Here is a 17516-nt window from a genome sequence, read left to right as displayed (position 1 = left end):
TCGCCTCGAGCCTGTCCCGCCGCCGCCACATCATCACCATCGTAAAGTAGCCGCCCGCAAAGAGCACGGCGCGCCGACTTCCCAAGGGTCTAGTTGCGGGCAGGGCAGCTCAGAATTGGGATGCTGCTCTGCTCTGCGCTGAGAGATAGCGCTCTCGCCGCTCGTAGCCAAGGCAGCCGCGCCGGCCGCCTGCATTGAGACTTGATGGCACTCGTAGTTCTGCGGACTACACGTAAGTTTTCTGCACTAAAACTTACGCTCTTCTACCAGTAGCAGTACCACCCGTGTAGAGCCGTGTTGGGCCGTGACCTGACCGTGTTGAAAAGCGTGTTATAGAGCGTGTGGGGCGCGGTTGGGGCGTGTTGGACCGTGCTAGAGCGTGTTTTGGAGCGTTTTGGAGCGTCACGTACAACCGTCACATGTCAAGCAAATTACTTAGAATCAGTCCACAAGCTCGGCTGAGTCGTCAGGCTCGGGCGCAGCATCGTTGCGCACGTTGACGTCGCCCCAGAGCTCTTTGACGCCCCACCGCTCCGCGAGCGTCGTCAGCGAACTGTGCCAGCAGTTCCCTCCGAGCCATTGGATCGACCATCTGGGCCAGTACGAATAGGGTTTGGCCGTCGGGATCCTACTAGCGCATGTCGCATGATGGTAGATGCCAGCTGGGCTACTACATTTTGCAAACTCGATTGCCAGGATGCCCCGGCTGCGGTCAAGCGCCGCAGAGTCGGCCTTCGTCCGCGCGGATAATGCGTCAGCACTGGACTCGTTCGTTGCGCCATCCAGAATGCCCTCTTCGCAGCATCGCCAGAAGCACTGCTTGATCGCGCCCGGTTCCCTGCACGTGCGCAAGATGCACGGACGGCCAGTCACCCACTCCTCGAATGCGTCGGCGAACACTGCCTGATCCCACGCAACGTTGCCAGCAACGTAGACCCCGGACTCTCGGATGGCGACGAACGCCCTGTGTATTTCCTCCACGCGCGTGGCGGCCGAGCTCAGCAGGCCCAGGTCGGGCGAGGCTGTCCGGCCATCGGCGTAGACGGTGCCGAGGTTGAACGAGTTGAAATCGCTGGCGTGCAGAATCAGAGCACGATTTTGGCGCTGCAGCCAGGTGAACGGGTTGTCCGTGAAGCACACATCCGAGTCGACCATCAGCACCTGATAGCGCAGACGGGCAAGCTCCGCGAGCGTCCAGAGACGGTTTCGAAGAAAGTCGTGCGCGGTCCATGCGCAATGACGAACTGGCACGGCGGTCTGCCTTGAGACGAGGCGACACTCACGTTGCGAGCTCGTAATGTGCAGAACACCGTCGAACCCCTGCGCCCGTAGTAAGGCGATGGCGTTCAGCCCTGTCAGTGCCCACTTCAGGCTATTTGTCGTGACCAGCACGATCCGACCAGCGTCGTGTGCGCGAGCAGCAGCTGTCGCCAGGGTGGCCACGCTGTCGATGAGCAGGCATTTCGTTGAGGCACGGCGTGGTGAGGCGCTCGGGGGCTCGACACTCGGTGGCTCGACTCCCTTGACGGTCCCAAACATGCTCGGAGTTGGAGGCACATGTTTTAGCAGTTGTTGGAGGCACATGTTTTAGCAGAGCATGCTCGACCCTGGAATTTCACGTTTTGCTCAAATCCTGTCAGTTGCCCCGCCACGGTGGTGTGCGCCGCCCCACGACCTCCAGCAAGCATGGGACGAAGGGATCAATCACCGATACTTCGCCGACGGTGTTGGCCGCTGCTCGACCCGCTGTGCCGCTGTGGCAAGGGCTCAACCTGTGTCACCCGGAATCCATACTGTCACTCTTATGGATTTGAAATGTCAAATTTTCAGACAATTTGCCTGCAAACTTGTCAATTTTGCGAGCAAATCAGATGCAAACATCACCGCGTGTGCCCCCGCCGGCGTGGGAGTGGCCGCACCACGTGCTGGGTGCGCCGTGTGCAACTCCCGTGACCACGATGCCCCGCGCTGGGGCGGTTAGCTCGGTTGACGACAGAACATGTTCACATTCGCACGTGGTTGACGTGGAGTGTGTGCGTGTAGCACTCTAAGGATGTAGAATGACGCCTCAGGGGCAGGCTGTAGCATGTGCTCCATAGCCTGAGAGGTCGTGTGGGGCGAGGCACACAACATGTACATGTCCTCGGGGTGTTCTGGCCCAAGTTCAAAGTTTATCGACAAAATTTTCAGAATTGGATTGTCGACGTGAACGGCAGGCTCGAACGTGCTCGAAGAGACCGACTGAACGCATTGTTCAGATCTTTCGGCTCGAGTGGGGTTGTGCTCGCACATAGGTGGTGACTGGCATATAGAGTGCACGATTTGTCCATGGCAGCGCACACGTTGGAGGTGCAATGGCGGTCGACGCTGTCATGCCGATGGTGGTGTCGGCCTCGGCGATGCAGTAGTCGAGGCCGTACTGGCCGGTGGAGAAGCCATAACCGATAGCGGTCCCGCCATAGGCGTATGCCATAGCTCTCGCATAGGAGCAGGAGCAAAGACAGGGGCCGCATCGCGACGAAGAGTGCTGTATACGATTTACCAAAAACCGAAACCGAAACACGAATCTCCAAACCAAAAAGGGATGAAATCCCTTTTATGGATATAATCGCCCAATTATCTCCGAAATATAGTGTGAATGCCCGGGAACACGGGGCTATACTCAATAGCAGAACTGCTGTAACCAATGAAACCATCCTCGCCTCTCCCCTAGCTCTCCCCACAGCACACTCCTCCACAGTAGAACACATGAGGCTTGCGTCCGAGAGAGGACCGGTTGGAACGCGCCTGGAACGCGCAGGCCTGGTGGGGGCCTGGTGGGGGCCTAGGCATCCAGCCTGTTGTTCGCAGCGATCTGCATGGCAGCAAAGCTGCCATCAGCGGGGGCAGCCGCGGCAGCCGCGGCAGCGGCACCCTCCCACGGCGCCTCCCCTGCCGACGCCGCCGCCGTCGCCGCCAGCGCCGCTTCGGCGGGCTCGACGGCGGCTGGCCCGGCGGCGAGGGAGGGGGGGGGGGGGTAGGGGGGGGTTATAAAGTTTTGGAGTCAGATTTAAGCAAGAATAGAGCCGCTGGCAGGCCGCCGGCTGGATATGAGCGGTGTCGAGTGGTTCGAGCGGTGTCGAGGGGTGTCGAGGGGTGTCGAGGTGTGTCGAGGTGTCGAGTTTGGCACCTTGACACGGACACGAGCATGGTTTCCGCCTAGATGGTGTCGAGGGGTGTCGAGGGGTGTCGAGTTGGTCGAGTTGGAGTCGAGTTGGCACATGGGCGGTCGAGGTGTCTCGAGTCGGTGTCGAGGTTTGGTGATGGTGTAGAGAGAGCGAGGCCCCGCTGTATATCGAGGCCAGGGCTCAGACTCTGAGACGACGGCCAGCGCGCGGGGGGGGCTTGCCCTCTCCTGACATCTAGTTTCCTGCCACCACTAGCACCACGGCACCAATCATCCACCCGGCTCCCCGCACGTGTACCTCGCACGCACAGCCCACACGCACGCACAACAGCCTGGCCTCCTCAGTCCTCTTCGTATAGCCCGGCTCCTCCCCCAGCCAGTGGATCCCCCCCCCCCACCCCCTCGCCGCCGCGCGACGAAACGGAACTCGCCTGCGCAAACGTGCCCCGTTTCGGCCGTACCGCACCGGCCGTCACTGCGGCGAGGGCGCGAAAGGGACGTATGGCGTCGCGTCGTTTGCCGAGTCGTCCGCAGCCGCGTCTGGCGAGCCGTACTCGGTGGAGCGCCCAGACGGCTCCTCCGTGCCCGGCGGCGTGCCCCACTCCGTCGAACGGCCGGACGGCTCTCCTCCGTCTGCCGCGCACCTACAGAGGCAAGAAAGACGCGTCTCGCAACAAGAAAGAGCGGACGGCTCTCCTCCGTCTGCCGCGCACAGAGGCGGGATCGGAGGGCACTCGCCTCCCGGCGGCGGGGTCGGCGCTCTCGCATAGGCGCCGAGGCCGAACTCGGTGAGGGAGCGAGTCACCGTCGGCGCGCCGCCCTCGCCGCCGAAGCCGCCCTGCGCGTCGCGCGGCGGCGACAGGGCAGACACCAGGTTTGCGCCTAGTCCCGGGCACTCTCGCGTGAACTCGGGCGGTAGTGTCGCGGGTGCGCGCGGCGCCGGTCCCGCGCCGATCGACTGCAGTCGAGCGATCAGGGAGGCCACGCGGGCCTCTGACGGGGTGGCAACCTGCGGAGAGCAAGGAGAGGAGGGGATGAGGAGGGGGAGGGAGGGAGGGGTGGGGGGGGTAGAGGGGTGGCCGCCGCCGCCTGGCCGCCGCAGCCGGCAGCGCCATCCTCCGCCGCGCCGCCAGAGGGAGCGAACGGCTCGTAGGTCGCCTCAGCGGTGGCGTCGCTCTCGACGATCCCGCCGCCCGCGACTCCGCCTTGCTCTCCGCCGCCGTCGCCGCCCCCGGCGGCGGAGTCTTCGGTGTCGCCTCCTCGGTCGCCTCCTCGGTCGGGGCTGCAGCCGCCTCCGTCGGCGAGGGCGCGGTCGCCGTCTCCTCCGAAGCCGTCCGACAGCTCGTGTGCGTCCCGGATGGCGAGCGCCTGTTCACGGCTAGAGGTGTGAAGAGACGCTGCGCACAGCTCGTGTGTGCGTCCCGGATGGCGAGCGCCAGCTGGGCGAGCATCCGGTTGGGCTGCAGCCGCGCCCCGACCTCCTGCAGCGCCGCCGCCACCCGCTCCTTGGTGCGCGGAGTCAGCGCCTCGCCCGCCTCGTCGTCGCCCGCCGGCACCACCGCCCCGTCGAAGGCGAGGACTCCGTCAGCAGCGAGGGCCCCCGCCGCCGCCGGCTGCAGCAGCGACGAGGGCGACGCCGCCAAGCGCGGCTCGGGCGAGCGCGGCGGCGAGGCCGGCGGCGGCGGCGAGGCGGCGCCGCCGAGGCGGAGGGCGAAGTGCTCGACCTGCGGCCCCGGCGGGGTCGAGTGGTGGCGCTCTTGCGGGAGAGTCGGGTGACGCCACCCGTTCCCGTCCTGGCAGTGCGCCAGGTGGCGCGCCGTCGCGAGCGCCGCCGCCGCCTCGTGGCGCCTCACGCCCCCCGCCGCGATCACGGCCGGCGCTCCGCCGCCCTCCCCCGCCAGCGCGTCGAGCGGAGAGTTGCGGGGCGGCGGCGGCGGCGGCGGCGGCGAGGAGGCGGACGAGGAGCGGCGCGGAGGCGGCATGTTGAGGACTCGCATCTCCTCCGAGCGACACGAGTCGGTGAGGGCGGTGTCATTCGCCCCGCCCCTCCCGCCCTTCTCGCCGCCCGCCGGAGAGGGCGAGCGGGATGCGCCGTCGGCAGCAGAGCGCCCCGTCGCCCCGTCGGCGGTTGGCGCCTGCTCCTCCCCAAGCCGCGCCTCCTCCTCCTCCTGCTTCTGTTCCCGCTGCGCCTCCTCCTGCTTCTGTCCCCGCCGCGCCTCCCCCGCCGCCTCCCGCTCCTCCTGATCCTCCCTCGCCGCCCTCGCCCTCGCCCCCGCCCCCGCCGCCGCCGCCGCCTCCCCCTCCTGCCCCCCCGCCCTCCCAGCCCGCCGGATCGCGTCGAGCTCCGCCTCTCGCTCGGCGCGGGCGTTGCGCGCCCACGAGGCGTCTGCCATGGCGCTCTGCGCCTGCTCGTCGGCCGCGCACCGCGATGCGCACGCGTCGCAGAGGCAGACGGCGCGCCGCTTGCCCGTGTTGAGGCACCGGCCCGCATCGTACCAAGCCGCGCCATTCGCCGGCGTGTCCGACACCCCCCGACCCGCCGCTGAGGAGACCGCGGCGCGGCCCGCCTGCGGCGGCTGCGGCGAGGGGCCGTTCGCGCCGCCGTCCGTGGCGACGTCCGTGGCGACGCCCGTCTCGGAGGAGCGGCCCGCGCCGCTCTCCACGCCTGCGCCGCTCTCCACGCCGCCGCCGCTCTCCACGCCGCCGCCGCTCTCCACGCCTGCGCCGCTCTCCACGCCTGCGCCGCTCTCCACGCCTGCGCCGCTCTCCACGCCTGCGCCGGCCTCGCCGCCCGAGGACAGGGAGGACAGGGAGGACAGGGAGCGCCGCGCCTGCCCGCCGCCGCCCCGCCCGAGCAGAGGAGAGCCGCGCGGCGAGGCGACCTTCCAGGACCCTTCCGGGACCCTTCCGGGACCCTTCCCCAGAGGAGAGCCGCGCGGAGAGGCGGGCTGCTGCAGACTCGCGCCGAGGGTCTCTCGCAGCCCCGCGAGCCTCTCGAGCCGACCCGCAGCCTCCTCCGCCTCCTCCGCCTCCTTCGCCTTGCGCGCAGCCTGCGCCCGCCGGAGCGCGCTCTCCGCAGGCCGGCGAGGCGCGGCCGCGAGTTCGGACTGCTGCTGCTGCTGCTGCTGCTGCTGCTGCTGCTGCTGCTGCTGCTGCTGCTGCTGCTGCTGCTGCTGCTGCTGCTGCTGCTGCTGCTGCTGCTGCCGCTGCTGCTGCTGCTGCTGCTGCTGCTGCTGCTGCTGCTGCTGCTGCTGCTGCTGCTGCTGCTGCTGCCGCTGCTGCCGCTGCTGCTGCCGCTGCCGCTGCTGCTGCTGCTGCTGCCGCTGCTGCTGCTGTGCCTCCGCCTGCGCCTCCGCCCTCGCTCTCTCCGCCTCGGCGGCAGCAGCAGCCTCCTCGGCGGCGGCGGCGGCGACGGCGTCGGCACGAGCGGCCGCCGCGGCGGCTGCCTGCTGCGCCCGCCGCGCCTCTGCCTCGGCAGCCCTCGCCTGTTCACAGCTAGAGGTGTGAAGAGACGCTGTTCACGGCTCGAGTGCCTCCGCCTCGGCAGCCCTGCCTGGGGGGGAGGGGGGGGGGGAGGGGGGGGAGAGGCTTCGAGAAGGGTCAGGGGAGCGGTGCCTCGAGCCCGCCGCACCTCTCTCGTCGGGCGAGTCTCGCGCCGCCGCCTCCGCCTCGTCGGCTATATCACGGCTACATCACGGCTACATCACGGCTATCTCTCTCGGCTATCTCTCGGCTATCTCTCGGCTATCTCTCGGCTACTCTCTCGCGCCTTCGCCTCGGCCTTATCGGCTCGCCGGCTCTCCTGCGCGACGCGCGCCTCCAAGCTCGCCGCGCGCGCCGTGCCTCGCTCCTCCGCCTCGCCCACCGCCGCCTCCGCCGCCGCCGCCGCCGCCTGCGCCGCGCATAGCGCAAGCCCCGCCTCCGCCGCCGCCGCCTCCGCCGCCGCCGCCTCCGCCGCCGCCGCCTCCGCGCCCGCGCGCTCGACCGCCGCCCTCGCCTCCGCCGCCACGCCGTCCGCCGCCTCCTCCGCGGCTCGCACCAAGCTCGCCGCCTCGCTGGCTGCCCGCGCCGCCGCCGCCTCCGCCACCCTCACCTCCTCCCTAGCGCGGCTCACAGCGCCCTCTGCCCGCGCCTCCGCCTCTGCCTCCCTCGCTGCCCCGTCGCTCGCCCGCCGATCTGCCGCGCGCCGCACCGCCGCCACATCCTCGCGCGCCGCGTCGAGCGCCTCCTCGGCCGCCTCCGCGCGCACGCTGCTCGCCAACTGCCTCTCCCGCTCCCGTGCCAACTCGTCGCACGCCGCCGCCGCCCGCGCCTCCGCCGCCGCCGCCCGCGCCTCCGCCGCCGCCGCCCGCGCCTCCGCCGCCGCCGCCGCCTTCCCCCGCCGCCTCGCCGCGAGCAGTGCGCACACAGCCACGGCCGCCGCCGCCGCCCCCGCCGCCGCCGCCGCCGCCTCGCCGTCTGCCGGACAGGGGCAGGGCGGCAACTCTTCGGCCGACGGCGCTGCGAGCCCCGGTGCAGGCTTCGCTGCGGCTGAGGGGCCGCCGGGCGCTGGGCCGAGGGAGCCGTTGCCGCCACCGCAGCTGCTGCCGTCGGCGGTGGGCAGCCGGGCCTCGCAGGCGGTGAGCTGGAGCGTCGCCATCTCCGCCGCCGCCGCACACTCCTCCGAGGAGCGCAGCGCCGCTGCCCTCGCCCCAGCCTCCGCCGCCGCCGCTCGCTGATCTGCCGCCGCCGCGCGGGCGTTCGCGGCCAGCAGCGCCTCTCCGGCGGCTGTCGCCTGGGCCCCCGCGGCCACCTCCGCCCGGACCGACTTTGAGGCCGCTGCAGCCCAACCCACGACAGCGACAGCGCCGGCGGCGCGGAAGGCGCTCCGCTGACGGCGCTGGTGGCTGGAGGCGGCAGTACTGTTGGCCACGCACCCACGCCACGCCGCGCGAGACGCCGCCTCGCGAGCCGCAAACAGGACACTGACTGCAGCGGGCTCCGGGGCCGTGAGCTGCGCTGGAGTCGGAGGCGTCGGAGGCGAAAACGGTGCGAGCGCGTGCGGTGGGCCGTGGTGCATCAGGGTACCGCCGCCGGTCATCAGCGCGATGCCGAGCATGCCGAGACGAGCGATGGCGGCGTCGGCGGCGGTGTTCGGAGGAGGCATCCGGAAAGCGAAGCAGCGGCGGTCAGTCGAACCGGTCAGTCGAACCGCGAATATCACCTTTTCATTTTTTTCTCGAGCCAACAAGCAAGGAGCCGGAACCTACCTACCTAAGGAACCTGTCCGAGGAGGCCAACAAAAGCGCATGTCTTGAAGGTCCGATACTGGAAGCCCATATAGGCACCTTATCGTACGCCACCGCAGTATCGCACCTCTCTCTTGAGCGACACTACGTTTCCGCAGCTGGGGATTCTCCGTCCGGGTACCCCTCTTTGTATCGAGATACAGAGATGGGTCAGAACTTCAGCGCAGATTCAGTGACCGTCATAGCGGCGGCGGCGCGCGGCGGTTGCAATCGTGCGCACGGCCCGCCACGACGCACTCGCTAAAACCCCACAGCGCCGCCCCAAACGCCTCGTCGGTTGCCATTGGGTGGCGCGGCTCCCACGGCGTCGCGACCGGCACGAAGAGCCGCCCGTTCCCTCCCGGCGAGTCGGCCCGCCCCGCCAGCTCGGGCGCCACCGCCGGGAAGAGAACCGTGAGCGCCGCCTGCTCGGTCGAGTAGGCGAAGAGCCCGTTCCGCGCCTGCGCCAGCTGCCAGGCGAGGCCACCTGTGACTTCCTGTGACGCGAGGCACTCCCGGGGACGGCTCAGACACTCGACTCAGACACGCGCCCGCCGCCTCTTCGAAATCGCCAGGCCGGCGGGGAGGCTGCCGAGCCGCGGAGCCATACGAACCTCGGCCATCTCTCGGCCATCTCTCGGCCATCTCTCGGCCATCTCTCGGCCATCTCTCGGCGGGGAGGCTGCCGAGCCGCCGCCCAAGCATCGCCTCGAAGTTGCCGCGCCGGAGCATGTCGCTTGCCACGACGCCCGGGTGGACCTATATCTCGGGTGCATCTCGGGTGTATCTCGGGTACATATCTCGCTCGCCGCGACGCCCCGGAGTGGACCGCAGACGAGAGCAGCGCCCCGCCCTGCCGCCGCGCCAGCTCGGCCGCGAAGGCCAGGTTTGCGAGCTCGGCCATCCCGTACCTGTGGGACATGTCAGGGAAGTGTCGTGGACATGTCCAGCGCCAGGACAGGCTCGCGAGCTTGGCCATCCCGTACCTGCACACACACACACACACACACACACACACACACACACACACACACACACACACACACACACACACACACACACACACACACACACACACACACACACACACACACACACACACACACACACACACACGGTGTCCTCCAACCTGCGCCGCGCTCGGCGAACCTCGACAGCGCCTCCGGTGGCATGCAGCTCTTTGCGACAGAAGCCTGGAGAGCAGCTCCTCTGCTGCTCACACGCTCTGCACAGTTGGCACAGCCTACTGTGCGGCTGCCACAGCTGTTTCACAGCGATGGGCTCGCCCTCACTGGCCCTCAGTCACTTGTGCTGCGGCTTGTGTGAGCGACACTGCTCGGCGACTGCCGGCACACTGTGAGACCATGGGTGTGAGGTAAAACCACGCCACCAGCGCTTGGTCACATCGGCCCCGAGGTCAGATCCTTCTATTCGGTTGATGACAAGACTTGTCTACTCGCTGGAGCCGAGCAGGAGGGCCCGGCGCACAACCCCTGGTCAACTCACCCTCCACCGACCCCGATGTGTAATCGTGCCGCCTATGCGCTATGGGCGTTGTCACTTGTCTCGTTCGGCGAGCGCTGGAATGCGGTTTTTGACATAATAAAAAAGAAAATCACCGCCGGCCGTCCAAGGTCCAAGGTCCAGAGAGAGAGATTTTTAGCAATACCAAACAAATCTAACACTCACACGTCATTTGGGGCCTGGAGCCCTGTTCACGCGCGCGCGAGACGTGCAGACAGGGTTGCCAGGTGAGAGCGAATGGCGCGGTTCACGCCTCGCACAACAGAGAGAGAGATGCGCTCTGCATGGTGGGACATAAAAGAGAGCGAGTACTTGGGCGAGTAGGCCGTGCGGTCGACGCTGCCGCGCGCGACTTTGCGCGCGAGGCGGCGCAGCTTGAGAACGGCGGTGGGCGAGAAGCCGCCGCCGAAGTTTGTTTGTTAAGGTCCAAGGAAACCCCACAGCGCCCCTCCTTATTAAAATGACCAAGAAGGCGGCTCGGGTTTTTAAATAGCCGTATATCGAGCCAGGGCCGTGGCCACTAGGAAGGCGCGCCATATGAACACGCGTGAAAACCGTGCCGGATATGCGCGCGGGCCGCGGGCGCGGGCGGCAGCGCGGCACATCAAGGGCCACGACCGCTCTGCCGACCCGCGACCGCCCTCCCGCTCCCTCGCTGGGGCAAGCTGGCGAGGCACTCCCTGGCCGACACTCCCCGAGCATATACCCCCCCCCCCCACGCCAACAGACGCACGTAGTTCCCTCTACTCGCGTGGCTGGGCACGCTGGCCGCAGACTTGGCGGCGGCGGCTATGCGGCGCAGAGGTAGCCGGGGGGGTAGTTCCCCGTCTCGGCGCCAATCTCCTTCATAAAGGGCCCCAAGATGTTGAGGATCTCCTTGACCACGGGCAGCATCTCCGTGATCGCGCTCATCGCCTCCTCCTCCTCATCCGCGAGCAGGCCGACAAACTTCTCCTTTGAAGGCGCCGCGTTGGAGGCGGCTGCAAAGACGCCTTTCACGACGAAGCCGTGGTGCTGCTTGATGGAGGCCGCGTACCCCGCATCCACCGCCGTCTTCAGCTTCGGCTCCGTCTGCAGCGTCTCGAGCAGCACGCAGATAAAGATGAGCGCGCGCTGCAGCCACAACATCGAGACGCAGACGTTCTGTACGGGCTTGCCCTTATCGTCAAGGGGCGCATCCTTGAACTCGTGCCCCTTGAGGAGCTTCTTGAGGTCCGCCTGCTCGAGCTCCTTTTTGATCAGCTCCTGCACCGATGCGCCCGGGTTCGCCTCCGCCTGCCTCTTCAGCACGTCGGCGTTGCCCATCATGTCGCTCTTTGCGATGCCCATGCCTTTGATCAGGTCAAAGATCTGCGGCGGAGGGGAGGAGCGGACGCGTATGGGACGCGGTACGGAGTGCGGCGGGCGGCGGGCGACCGGGCGGCGGCGGCACCGAGATGAGCGCGATGGCCGCATCGGCCAGCTCTGCAGCCGGGACGGAGCTGTCTCCACACGCGCGGCGGCAGGCATTGAACTTCTCGCTCACACAAGACTCCACCTATGGGCGTTGCGCCGGGCGCAGGTGGGGCGGTGCGGGCGGCGAAGGCGTGGCGCGGGGAGGACGGCGCACCAGCCACTGCCCCATTTTGTGACGTAAGAGTTGTTCGGCGAGACGGGCTCGTGCGGCGCCTAGTCCTTACCTTGAAAAAAAAAACGCGCGGCCGCAAGCGCGGCGTGGCGTGTGTGTGTGTGTGTGTGTGTGTGTGTGTGTGTGTGTGTGTGTGTGTGTGTGTGTGTGTGTGTGTGTGTGTGTGTGTGTGTGTGTGTGTGTGTGTGTGTGTGTGTGTGTGTGTTCATGGAGGCAACCGATGCGAGTCGACTGGTGTGTGTCGTCGTGGTTTCGCATCAAGAATACTCACTCACACACGTGGCGTGGGGCGGTTGAGCATTCCTCCGGGGGCCCCTCTGCGCCGGGGAGGCGTTGTTGGAGGCTAGGACGGAAGTTTTTTCAAACTCGGGGCCCACTCCGCTACGCTCCGACCCGAATTTGGAGGGCCATGAAATTTAAGGTGTTGCTGCGCAAAACCAAAAGGGCGGGGCGCGGGCGCGCGCGGCAGACCGAGAGTTCTTTTTGGAGATCAGACCTTTCGGTGGTTCATGCTTTCTAATTCTATCTATCATGCTTCATGACACGACACGCGGTGGTGGTACCGCGTCGGCGACGCGGGCGCCTTGGCCCTTGCGGACATCCCTTGGGGTGCCTGTTTTCTTTCTTTCTTTCTTGGGGACCCTGTCCTTCTCCCACCCCGTTGCGTCGCGCAGTTCGCAGCACGGGCGAGCTCGTCTGCTATCGGAAGCAAGGAAGAGCGCTGCGATGCCGATACACTCGCACTCGCCAGCCTGGGGCCCTGGGCTCGCTCGCTCGCTCGGCGGCTTTCCGTTCATTCATTCAAAAGCAACAACCATCCTTTTCTTGCTATCTCTCTATTTCGCCACCGCCCCTGTGGAGACTGTATGTGCATGCATGTAGACTCCTGTGGCGACCCTCTTGGCCTTTCCAAGGGTTTCCTCTCGCACCCTACCTGGTTTCCTTTTCGTGTTTCCTGCTTGTTTCCCTACAACACCCTCTCTCTAGTTTCCTGGGGAAACTCCACGGAAACCATCCACTTTCCCGGGCTCTGAGCCGAGTCTGAGGCTGTTTTGGGGCCAAAATCAGCAAAATCGGCAAAATACCGGTTATTTTGCCTACCTGACAAACCCCGGGTATACCTGGAAATACCGGGTATCGTGCCGATTTCATCCTCAATGTTGCCTCACTCAGATTTTGCCCCAGAACAGCTCTCAGACTCAAAGCAACTCGCGAGTTTCCCGAGGGAAACTCGAGAGAAACAGAATGGAGCACCAAACACCCTCTGGTTTCCCTGGAAACTTCCGGAAACGCAAAGTGCTGGGGACCCTCTGGTTTCCCTCTGGGTTGCCGGAACCCTTCTTGGTTGGAAAGGCCAAGGAAGGCGACCCCCCCCCCCCCCCAGCAGATGTGCGACGCCAAAACTATTTTTACGCTTGCCAGCACGAGCTCGTCAATCACTTCCGGCTTGGCTGCTCCGGCCCTACTAAATGTGACGTCACGGAAGCCGCTTTCATTTGTTTGGGGCAATTCGAGCTTTACATTGTACCAACCTCCGCGTCTCTAGCAATGCAAGCTTTCGATGACGAGTCCCGGCCGCTTTCTGAGCGCGCACCTGCTGCCGAGCCTGCCGAGCCTGCCGCGCCACAGGCGCCGGCGGCTGGGCTTGGCGGCCATGGTGGCGCCCGCTCGTGGGGCCATGAGGAGTTTGCCGAGGCCGCAAAGACGAGGAATGGCCTGATTGCAATTGAGCTGGGCAAACGGCCTGCGGTGGCTTGCGCGAACTGCGCCCGGGGCGACGCCTGCTTGCGGCACAGAAAGATGCCAGCAATGCCGCAAACTCGGGACGACGCCTCCAGGCCCGCCCTGTGGTGTTGACACAAGAGCACGGCCCCGTCGCGGATCGTCATGCCGCCGGACGCGTGTCAGGAGCCCCGCCTCTGCCCTCTCACCTGCCGTTCCTCGCCGCCTCCACCAATTCATGCCGCATTCGGCCCGGTGCTGAGCCGCGCGCTGCGCCGGCGGCCTGCGCGCTGCGCCGCGGCTCCGCCACACGGGCACGCGCTCGTACCAATGCGACCAGTTCTCGCACACACGGTCGTGCTTACGGGTTGTCTCCTCCCAGTTAATTATTTTGCATGAAAGAAAAGCCTGCAACATTTTCGCATTTCGGCATGTCCCCGCCGGCAGGGCGGCGGAGGTGGCTGCGCTTACCGCGATCACAAGCCATAGGCCCAGCCTGCCAGAAGCGAGTGCCGCCGCCGCAGCAGATCCTCTCAGCCGACCATCTCGTCGACAAGCCACTGCGCGCCGTCGTACTGGCCGACGAGCAGCAGGATGTACCGCACGTCGGTGCCTGCGAGGGCATGTCGCGGACATGTCGTGCGGCGGGTCCGACGGGCGGCGGGGAGAGTGCCGCCGCTCGGCGCACCGATCGAGCGGGAGTACTCCGCGCTCCACTTGAACTCGTTCATCAGCCCGAGCCGCTGGCGGTCAAAGTTGATGGCGACGAAGTCGCCGTTGGCGTCGAGCACGGGCGAGCCGCTGTTGCCTCCGACCGTGTCGGTCGAGTAGCACACGCAGCACGGCGTCGCCGCCACGGCCGTGTCTGCGGCGCAGAGGTCCACCAGCCGCTGCGGGCAGTCGAAGTCTCCGCCCTCGCCCTTGACCAGGTCGGCAACCGCCTCGCCCGCGCCGCTGAGCTTGGCCTCAAGGTGCTTGTCCACCAGCCCGCCTGCGGGGGACGCGTCCACGACACCTCCACGACACCTCCACGACACCTCCACGACACACTCCCGAGGCCGCCGCCCGCAGAGTGTGCTGGGTGCAAGGCTGTCTCTCGGCTACACCTCGGCTACACCCCGTCCAAACCTCGGCTACAACCTCGGCCAAACTCTCGGCTAGACTCTCGGCTAGACTCTCGGCTAGAGCCCGCCGAGCGTGGTCACGGGCGTGTGCTGCACCGCGTCCGCGGCAGAGTACCCCTCCACGTGGCCGGCCGAGAGGCGGAGGCAGCCGTTCGCGTCGGGGAAAAAGGCCTTCGCGGGGGGGTTCCAAGAAGGCTCAGGTCTCCGCCGCCCGTCCGTAATGTGGAGCCAGGCGGGTGAGGAGGGCCCTGCAACCGGCCCACCGATGAATTGCTCATCAGTTAGAGCAGCTCCGAGAGCAGCGTCTGAAGGGCGAACCGCCGGTGGGCAGGGCCGGTGGGCAGCTCGCACGTCACGGCCAGACACCAGGCGCGCGCGGGGGGCAGGGCGGGGCGGGGGGGGGGGGGGGGGGGGGGCCAAAAAAAACAACCCCTTGGTTGCGTCGCGGTCGGCCACGTACGCCGGGTAGAGCGCCGCCGCCGCCGCAACCGCCGCGTCGCGACGGCACACAGCCTCCGCCGCTCCGCCGTCGCCCTTGCCGCCCTCGCCGCCCTCGCCGCCCTCGCCGCCCTCGCCAGCCAGCAGCGGCTGGACGAGGTCTCCGCCCCCGGAGAGAAGCTTCTCGAGGTCGTCGGCCTACGCCAGCCATTGAGATGTATCTCCCCACCTCTCCCCATCTCTCCCCATCTCTCCCCATCTCTCGAGGTCGTCGGCTTACGTCAGCCATTGAGCCCTCCGTGACACGCTAATCGCGGCTAATCCGTCCAGCGCATTCACTGCCGTCCGAGGATCTGTGCGCGTGCAGAAAGAAATCGTGCCGAGAAGCCGCCGTCGAGGAAAGAATAATAAGGGTGGGCGACGGCTAGCGCACCACACCCCTCTCCTTAAATCCCGGTGTGGTGGCGGCGTGCCTCCTCCCATCCCTCCCTTGGATGTCCGTTTTCTTTCTTGCTTTCTTTCTTTTAGGAAAGAATAATAGAGAGATTTTTAGCAATGGGGTTGTTGTTTGTTGAATAATAGAGCCGCGTGGACGAAACTGCCTCGCCAGTGAGGAGTGCGAGACATCACAATAACACAGTGAGGGAGGGAGTACAAGACGTGGGGAGTGGGTGGGCGCCGGAGTGGGAGTGGTGTGACTGCTCCTGTGGTGCGGGCGACGGCTTCCTCGACGGCTTCTGAGGAAGCCGTCGCCCGCGCCTTGCCTGTCGTGTTGTGCGCGCGATGCGTGAAATTCTTCTTCCCTGTGCTAGTTCGTGCGAGCCCTGATCGTAGAATTCTTCCTCCAGAAGCGAACACTGTGTGCCGCGGGCCAAACTCCTAAACTGCGCGCCCCGTACCTTCGCCGAAGGTTTCCCCGCAGCACATGCGGCCGGTTAGGGACGACGACAGACTAGAGCGGCCCTTCGACTATGACGCCGCGCTGGACGCTCTCGACTGCGACGACGCCGGGGAACCCTCTCCAGACCCGCCGCCGGCGAATGCTGCGGCTTGGTACGATGCGGGCCGGTGCCGCAACACGGGCAAGCGGCGCGCCGTCTGCCTCTGCGACGCGTGCGCATCGCGGTGCGCGGCCGACGAGCAGGCGCAGAGCGCCAGGGCAGACGCCTCGTGGGCGCGCAACGCCCGCGCCGAGCGAGAGGCGGAGCTCGACGCGATCCGGCGGGCTGGGAAGCCGGCTGTGAGCTGGGCAGCGGCGGCGGAAGGCGACGACGACGACGGGTCGTGCTACGGGCCCCGCTCTTCGGTCGCGTCGTACGACCGTTCTTCCTGCGACTCGCTGCAGTACGAGGAGGAGGGTGGCGACGCCGGGGAGGGGTGTGGAGCGTCGGAGCGAGGCTCGAGCTCGGCGGAGAGGGTGGTATTCGCGGTGCCGGGACCCGCGCGGGGAGGGCGGGTCTCCGTCCGCGATCCGAGCGATGATGTCTTGGACGCGTCCCCGCCGCCGCGGATGCGCCGCGCGCTCTCCTCCTCCGCCGCCGAAGACGATATCCGCTGCTTTGCAGACGCGCTGTCGTGCCTCACGGCGCCGCTGCGGCTGCTCCTCGCCGCCGCCGCCTGCCTCCTCTCCCTCCTCTCCCTCCTCCTCGCCCTCCTCCGGTGCGGGCTGCCCGGCATCTGCGGCCTTTTCGGCGGCGGGCGGCGCAGAGGCGGAGGGGCGAGGCAGCTTGCACCGCTAGAGGAGCCAGACGCGCCGCTCGAGGAGCCGCCGGGCAGCTGCAAGGCCTGCGGCGGGCGCGCCGGCAGCAAGCCGCCCGCGCGGGCGGTCAGCGGCGAGGTTGCACCGGCGGCGGAGTGGAACCGCGCCCGTCCGGCATCGCTGCGCGCCTCCTAGAGGGTTTCAGAGGAGAGGGTTTGGGCCTCCGGGCAGCGCCAAACCCGTTCCGTGGATCCGAGCGCCCCGAGGCTGAGCTGTTCCGACCCGGCGGGGGCGCCGCCAGCGGACGTCCCATTATTTCGAGCTACTGTTTGTGGTATGTTGTTGTGTGGCTCAGCTTGTTTATGTGCCGCTGTATGCGTGTGCGAGTGAGGCGGCGGGGAGAGGGGGAGAGAGCAGCGCGCCCGCGCTTTCTCCTGCGACCTGCCAAGCGCCGAGACGTTGACATATTTGTACGCGTTGTTGGATGTTGCTTGTTTTGGTTGTTGCGCAGCTTTTTCTGCAATCTGGGACGTTGGTTCCTGTTCGGTGCGCGATGATCGTTGATCTCGGCGCCGGCCATCGACCAACCGCTGCAGTCCCTTAATCAGGCCCAATGGCCAATGCTAGCGGACCCTCACAGAGGCTCACAGCTGCACAGCTCACACCAGCAGCGCTCTCGATGGCCAGAGAGCAGAGTGCGTTCATTGCAGTCGCCAGACGCGAGACGGGACCACACTTGGCACGCTCCATGCCTCCCCTCGGAGCGGTCCCTGGCACGACGGTCTTCCTTCGCCGTTTGGCCGCGCCCGCCGCCGCCGAAGTGCGCGTCTCACGCGGCCGCTCTGCGGAGCAGCTGCTCCAGCTCCGCCGCCGGCTTGTCGCGCCACCGCTTGAGCGCCTGTGATGGGGTGGTGGTTGTGTGTGGTGATGTTGGTGTGTGGGGGGGGGG

The 17516-nt window shown here is 67.0% G+C and overlaps 3 protein-coding genes across 3 annotated transcripts; all 3 read right to left on the bottom strand.

The window, feature by feature from the left end:
- Window positions 1-3386: 3386 nt before the first annotated feature.
- Window positions 3387-5163, bottom strand: EMIHUDRAFT_455483 (hypothetical protein; the record flags this gene model as incomplete). The annotated part of the gene is made up of 5 exons (XM_005787240.1): window positions 3387-3810; window positions 3880-4048; window positions 4572-4745; window positions 4944-5055; window positions 5158-5163. Coding segments are annotated over 5 exons (764 nt in total), but the record flags the coding sequence as incomplete, so codon positions are not given.
- A 5260-nt stretch (window positions 5164-10423) lies between these two features.
- EMIHUDRAFT_423492 (hypothetical protein) lies at window positions 10424-11625 on the bottom strand. The gene is made up of 3 exons (XM_005787239.1): window positions 11567-11625; window positions 11390-11494; window positions 10424-11307 (listed from the first exon to the last, which is right to left on the bottom strand). The coding sequence occupies exons 1-3, from the start codon at window positions 11579-11581 to the stop codon at window positions 10747-10749; spliced, it is 681 nt and encodes a 226-aa protein (XP_005787296.1). The 5' UTR covers window positions 11582-11625; the 3' UTR covers window positions 10424-10746.
- A 2058-nt stretch (window positions 11626-13683) lies between these two features.
- EMIHUDRAFT_455480 (hypothetical protein) lies at window positions 13684-14708 on the bottom strand (the record flags this gene model as incomplete). The annotated part of the gene is made up of 4 exons (XM_005787238.1): window positions 13684-13919; window positions 13995-14297; window positions 14499-14601; window positions 14694-14708. The coding sequence occupies 4 exons, from the start codon at window positions 14706-14708 to the stop codon at window positions 13840-13842; spliced, it is 501 nt and encodes a 166-aa protein (XP_005787295.1). The 3' UTR covers window positions 13684-13839.
- Window positions 14709-17516: the final 2808 nt, after the last annotated feature.

This window comes from Emiliania huxleyi (assembly GCF_000372725.1).
Source record: "Emiliania huxleyi CCMP1516 chromosome Unknown EMIHUscaffold_144, whole genome shotgun sequence".
Lineage (NCBI taxonomy): Eukaryota > Haptophyta > Isochrysidales > Noelaerhabdaceae > Emiliania > Emiliania huxleyi.
Note: the sequence above shows the minus strand (reverse complement) of the source record. Positions and strands in the feature narration are given on the sequence as shown.

Coding starts and splice junctions, on each gene's coding strand:
- EMIHUDRAFT_423492 (XM_005787239.1), bottom strand. Junction 11,308..11,389: donor CGGCCATCGCGCTCATCTCG/GTGCCGCCGCCG, acceptor CCTCCGCCGCAG/ATCTTTGACCTGATCAAAGG.